We start from the raw sequence: 6,419 nt of genomic DNA on the forward strand, positions 1-6,419 counted from the left end.
CCCACATCACAAAAACGTGTGGTAAAGGGCGAAAAACCACAAGTCTATATTCCAAAGTGGAGCCTGGGGTAGAATCCCACATGCCTTGGACACCTGACAGAGCCGGGTAGAGACAGTGTTTCAGGCAACACCTTGCTGGCGGTAGAGTGAGAGGAAACTTTGAAGACATCTATCCTTCCAGGGTGCTGGCTGGACCACCAGCAGCTTCTGGCCTGGTCTGCATTTCTGAGTTCTGGTTATGCATTTAAAAACTCACTTAGGACACTCTGAAAAGATACTCATGCCTGGGATCCCCACCAGACCACCTGAATCAGAATACCCAAAGCTACTTTTGAGACAGGGTCCTACTATGCAGTTACAGCTGGCTTTGAACTCACTATGTAGCCTGGGAGGGCCTCGAACTCACGGCGATCCTCCTACCTCAGCCTCCCGAATGCTGGAATTATAGGCGTAAGCCATCCGGCTTCCCAGAAGTTGAAATATCCCAGGTGAACCCCATGTGCCAACAAAGTGAGGGACAGAGTTAGGAACCCCAGAGCATACAAAGAAGATAAAACCTCTCACCGTCAGGCCTTCGTTATTCTTGCCCCCGAGTGTGTACAGGCTTCCATCATTGGGATCTGGGAGGAAGGCAGGCCTAGAGATTAAATAGTAAGTGTCAACAATAAAGGGGGGCCAAGGCACAGAACTATCAAAGTCATGCAGAGTGGTAATACAGAAGTAGTGGGAAGCAGTGTGTGTGTGCGTGTGTGTGTGTGTGTGTGTGTGTGTGAGAGAGAGAGAGAGAGAGAGAGAGAGAGAGAGAGAGAGAGAGAGAGGCAGGCAGCTCTACCCACTGCTCCCTCACTGCCACCACACATACACAAAATACCCGTATGGTGTGGAGAAAAGCAACATGCAGAGGAAGTGCTGAGAAACCACAGGAGCGAAGCATCGTCTGGTCAAAGCACTGCGGATGAAGGGCATGGGGGTGGGAAGGACCCCGCAAGGCCCCTCTCCATCTTCAACTGTGCGCACAGCTTCCAACAGTTAATACATTAATGGCATGGCATGACACGTGGACAGGGCGAACAGATTTACCTTTAGTTTTCAACAAACACTTCCTTTTTGAACGGGGCACCAGAAGCAGACTGAGCCCTGCTGCCAGAGAACCCGCCGAGGAGAGGGCCAGCGGATTCTCCTTCCGCAGCTTCCCACAAAGCAGGTGGGAGGCAGCCGAGTGGTCTGCTGAAGACTGAACTACAACCTTCAGCAGAGGAGGCACCATCTCCCAGGGCCCTAACGGAAGACACCCACCTCCTGCGCTCCAGGAGTAGGCCAACATCCTCCCTCTCCACAGAGCAGTACAGCCCAGCAAAGAGGGAGACCCAGACTTCGTAGGTTTAAATTTAAAACTCAACTTAAGCTTCACCTCCTTAAGCCTTTTTAATATCTCAGACAGTCTTCCAGAAGGAGTGGCCCCACGGGTTCCTATCACAGCACCTGTCTCCCCTCTCCCTCTCCCTCTCCCCTCCCATCAGCAGGGGCTAGAGCTACACTCTCAGCCCTCACTCACTCCTGTTACACCTGAAGCTTGTGCGCACTCGCATCCCAGAGACTGGCTTCCTAAATCCTGACTGAATAAATCAGGCAATAAATTAAAAGAGAAGTGCTGAGCAAATCAGAAAACTTCCTCTTCCAGATAAAACTAGAGACCATACTCCTAAGTGAAATAAATCAGACCCATGTGTATAAGCGTCATATTGTCTCCATAGTGTAAGAAACTGAGAGTAAATAAGATCCATAATCTACAAAAGACACTGTGAAAAGGAACTTCCCAACGGGGAAGGAGAAAAGAAGGAAAACACACACACACGGTAGCTGAGATAGTTATGCTACTAATTTCTTTTATTTTTTATTTTTTATTTTTTTTGGTGGAACCGGGGATTGAACTCAGGCCCTTGCACTTGCCAGTGAAGTGCTTATTCTACTGAGCCATCTCCCTGGCCCTCTAATTTCTTTTAGTGCATTAGAGGGAACAGTTTGTTTTGTACTTGTATCATTCAACCAATCTTACATGCCTATATCCTGTAATCTGAGCAACTATTTTGAAGATAACAATGTAACCACTGTTAATTTCCTATTATCATGTTTTGAAATTCTGTATCTTTTTTTTTTCCTCTTTAAAATAAAAAAACAATAATAAAAAAACCACCAACTTACTCTTCCACGTGTGTTGGGACCTGCAGGACCGGATCTGTGCAAAAGAACAAAGGCTTCGTGAGACACACGTGAGAACATCCCAGACGCTGGCCGCAAGTCAACAAGCAGAGGTCAACTTACAGGAGCTAACGCGTGCGAGTGCACTTTCCGAAACACACACAAGGACACAAATATAGTCACCGAGATCAGATCAAGAGCAGCCATCGAGAAACTTCCATGTAACTTGGGGGACGAACAGAAGGAAGAACTGGTCACAAGCCACAGTACAGGATCACTATCTGGAACATCAAGGACCTCTAAACCCCAAATCATTACCCTGCCAGATGCCTGGAGGAGAACTAGATATTCCTGCTCAGAAATGTCAAATTGTGGCTTAAAGAACAGGTTTCCACTGGGTGGAAGGGGGAGAGTCACCCCTTTGGGAGTAGTCTGATAGCAAACCTGGAACTCTCAAGTGTTGATTCCTTCTGCTCCATTAAATGGAGTTTCATAAGATCTAGTTTCAAAATAATATAAAATATAAAAAATGCTTTTATATAAAGATGTTCAGAGTATCATTACAAATGTTTTTACTATTCACTAATGTGGCTATGGCACCTGCTTAGGCAGGTGCAGGGCCAGGTTTGATTCTCAGTGTGCAGTGCTGGCCCTGTCCCTGGGGCGTGCCGAGACAGCGATTAAGACTGGGCATGATGGTGCGCACCTGTAATCCCAGCGCTTGGGAGGCTGAACACAGGCGGATCACTACAAGTTTAATCTGTGTAGCGAGACTCTGTAGACCTTGTACTAAATACATAAAAAATATGTAATAATAATAATAATAATAATAATGTGGCTAAATTGTGGAAGATCTGTTTGGTAAAAAAAAAAAAAAATTAAGGCTTCTAAAAGGGCTAATAGTTTTCAAGCTTTACGCTGTTATGTCCAGGAGAAAATATAACATTATACAGACACTTAATGCAACAATGGGGGAAACTTTAACATAAGAAAAGTAGAAGAGTTCAGCAATGCGCATTATGCACTCCTCCTACTAGCAGTATAAACCACCACCACCACCCCCAGCACACACCTTTTCTATCCTTCTAAGGGCAGGCATTGTTTTTTAAATTAGGAAAAAGCTTTTTTCTCTAAGCAAGTCTCACAGTCACAGCAGTTAACACTGGCTGCCTCCCCTCCTTCCGCTCCCCCAGGCGGGCACACACTGCGGGAGGCACCTGCTTGGCTGGTGCAGGTGGTGAGGTAGGGCTCGAGTGCCAGCGCTGCGCTGAAACATCCACGATCCTCAAGCAGGGGATGCACTGAGAGGCGGCACTGCCAGCAAGCACAGGCCACAGCAACAGTCGCGCTGCACCCATCTCCAGAGCCAGGCTGGCAGCAGACACCCTAATAGGGTTCCACACGCGGAGCGCCAGCGGCTCGGCTGAGGTAACACAGCTGCCTGGCCCTCCTCGTCACTCGGCCTTCTCAGATGAAGGAAAACCTTTCAAGACGCCGCATACAGCGACAGTGCTTTAACAGCCCAGGTCTCACACAAGGGCACGTGGCACTCACAAGAACAGAAGCCACACAGCACAGGAGTGAAGCATCATCTGGTCAAAGACCTGCGGATGAAGGGCACAGAGGTGAGAAGGACCCCTCAAGGCCACCTCGCAGTCTTCAACTGCGCAGAGCGTCCAGCAGTTTTTTGTTTGTTTTTGGGATTTTGTTTTTGTTTTTGTTTTTGTTTGCAGAACCGGGGATTGAACTCAGGACCCTGCACTTGCCAGGCAAGCGCTTGCTCTACTGAGCTATCTCCCTGGCCCCAAGCTTCCAACAGTTAATACTCACATTAACTGCATGGCATGACACATGGATAGGGAGAACAAATCTACCTTTAGTTTTCAACAAACACTTTTTGGAAGGGGCAACAGAAGCAGACTGAAGCCTGCTGCCAGAGAACCCGCCAAGGAGAGGGCCAGGGGGTTTCTCTCTGCACAGCATGTGGTCCGTGGGCAGCAAGCACTTCACTACACTGAAAGCACTTTAGGAAACAGGCTGAGCTTTCAGTCAGTGAGCTTATGTTTATCCTTCCCATTAATCACCTCTCTGTGTGCTCTCACAAACAGACTGATGCAAGAGGCAGGAAACAAAGGCACAGACATCCGCTGACTGAAACAAACTCATCAAGGTACATTTAGGACCCGGCTGTCCAGAGTGGCCCTGAAGCCATGCAAGCTAGAAGCAGCAAGAGTCTTGCTCCTGAGAAAGCAGGGCAGCACGGAAAGGTATCTCCATAGTTACGTCAGCCATCAGGGTATCACAGATTAAAAAAAAAAAAAGCCACTGCCAAAGCCTTAGAACTCACCAAAAACAACAGACATGACTGGGACCTGACTTGAACTCCTGTCAGTAACCTGGCCCTTGCGTCAGAACTCGCTCAGGCTCGTGGACTTGCTTTCTGAGGCAGATTTTCCTGGGCTTCTGTCGTTCAAGCACTGCTCACCTGATCTGAGGCCTCAAGGCAGCAGAAGACACAGGATGTTAGTGGCAACAGGAAAAGATTCCTAGCACAACCTAGGTGTGTAGGAACCAGGCTTGTTAGTAGGAGAAGACAAACTCCAACAGAAGGGAACAGAATAATCACATTATTCACCATCTACTCAATAAAACTGGACACCTAGCTAAACTTCTGCAAAGGTGTGGGCCAGGGAAAACCCCAACCACTAAGACAGCTCTGACAGAGACAAGCAAATCGCTGCTTGTTTTCTGAGATGCAATGATGACTTTTTTTTGTGGCCAGCTCAGCCCGCCCTGGGATGGGGCTGGTGTGGCATATGGTGCAGGGATCCAAAACCGCAGTCCTTGTGCTTGCCTAAGTTTGCCTAAGCAAGCACTTTAGACCACTGAGCTATCTCACTGGCCCCAATGATGACTTATTCTATAGGTATTTTTCTTCTTTTGGAACCATTTGAATCCAAGATCTGTTTGAATATATTACAGAAAATAATTGTTGGGGGGCAATGAAATAAAAGTGTTGGTGCATCAAAGATGGGAACACTCTAGGAAATCTATTCTCTGCACAGACACCTGAAATCTTCCATGTTACAAAGGGCCAATCACAAGTTGAGGCTAGCCTGGGTAACTAAGCAAGACTGTCTAAAACAAAAAATTAAAAAGGGCTAGGGGTGTAGCTCTGTGATAGAATGTCACTGGATTATACACACACACACACACACACACACACACACACACACAGAAGTTAACGCAAAAGTTAAAGCCAAAGCCAGGGATGGTTGCACACACTTGTAATCCCAGTACTCTGGAGGCTGAGGCAGGAGGAGTAACAGTTCAAACCCAGCCTGGGCAGGTAAGACCCTGTCTCACAATAAAAAGCTAAAAAAAATTAAAAGGGGAAGGTGATACGGCTCAGGGTGAAGGCTGAGTTCAATCTCCAGTAACACACAGAGAAAGAAGAAAGAAGAAGGTTAAAAATTATCTCTGGAAAGCTAACAAAATAATAAAGAGCATCAGGGGAAAACATATAGTGAAGAGCAACAGGAAAGAAATGTCGCTTTTTTCTTTCATAATGAGAATTGGTATCAGGCAAGACTCTTGCTTTTAAAAAAGCTTTCAGCCATATGAGAAGAAGCACTAGTTAAACTATAAGACTGTACACAAACACTCCTACAAAGCAGGCCATTTTGTCCATATGGCGCCTGCAAAGACGGAAGCCAGCCTCACTGAGCTGGTTCAGTTTCAGGAGAAGGGAGGGCTTCCTGCGCAGGTGTAAACATGGGTGTTACTCAGGATGATCCTGAGGCTGTCAGGCAAAGATGTGGGGCAGTGTTGCTGAAATCATCGGTTGGCTTCCCAGGCTCAGTTCTGGAAAAAGCCAGTGGGCTCACTGCCGTCCTGGGAGGAGGGGCCCCAGCCTCACTCCATCCCCAGGTGACAGTGTGGTCTGAGGCAAGCAGCACAACACCTCCCAGCCCCACCCCAACCCACCCCTGAAGAAAACGTCATTGGAGATGAGGTCAGGTGACACTTACTGCTACTGTGTTATGCTAATGTAATCTTCCTTAACCTGAAACTGAAATGACAAGACAGATGTTCACATTTTTCATTTGTCCAAATTCATAAGGCAAGTTTGATCCCTGGCATCACAGAAAACAAACAAAAAAACAGGGCTGGGGAGACAGCTCAGTATGCTCAAGGCTCCTAGTTTGATTCCCCCTAAC

General features: G+C 47.2%; 1 protein-coding gene across 1 annotated transcript in view; it reads right to left on the bottom strand.

Moving 5' to 3' along the window:
• The window catches only part of Ern1 (endoplasmic reticulum to nucleus signaling 1), a 54,803-nt gene that overhangs the window by 35,355 nt on the left and 13,029 nt on the right, over positions 1–6,419 (bottom strand). Inside the window, exons 3-4 of the mRNA XM_004630028.3 lie at positions 2,203–2,236; positions 565–637 (exon numbers count right to left, since the gene is read on the bottom strand). Of these exons, the coding sequence (XP_004630085.2) occupies positions 565–637; positions 2,203–2,236 (107 nt within the window). The remainder of the gene's footprint in view (positions 1–564; positions 638–2,202; positions 2,237–6,419) is intronic.

This window comes from Octodon degus, unplaced genomic scaffold (genome assembly GCF_000260255.1).
Source record: "Octodon degus isolate 3935 unplaced genomic scaffold, OctDeg1.0 scaffold00033, whole genome shotgun sequence".
Taxonomy (NCBI): domain Eukaryota; kingdom Metazoa; phylum Chordata; class Mammalia; order Rodentia; family Octodontidae; genus Octodon; species Octodon degus.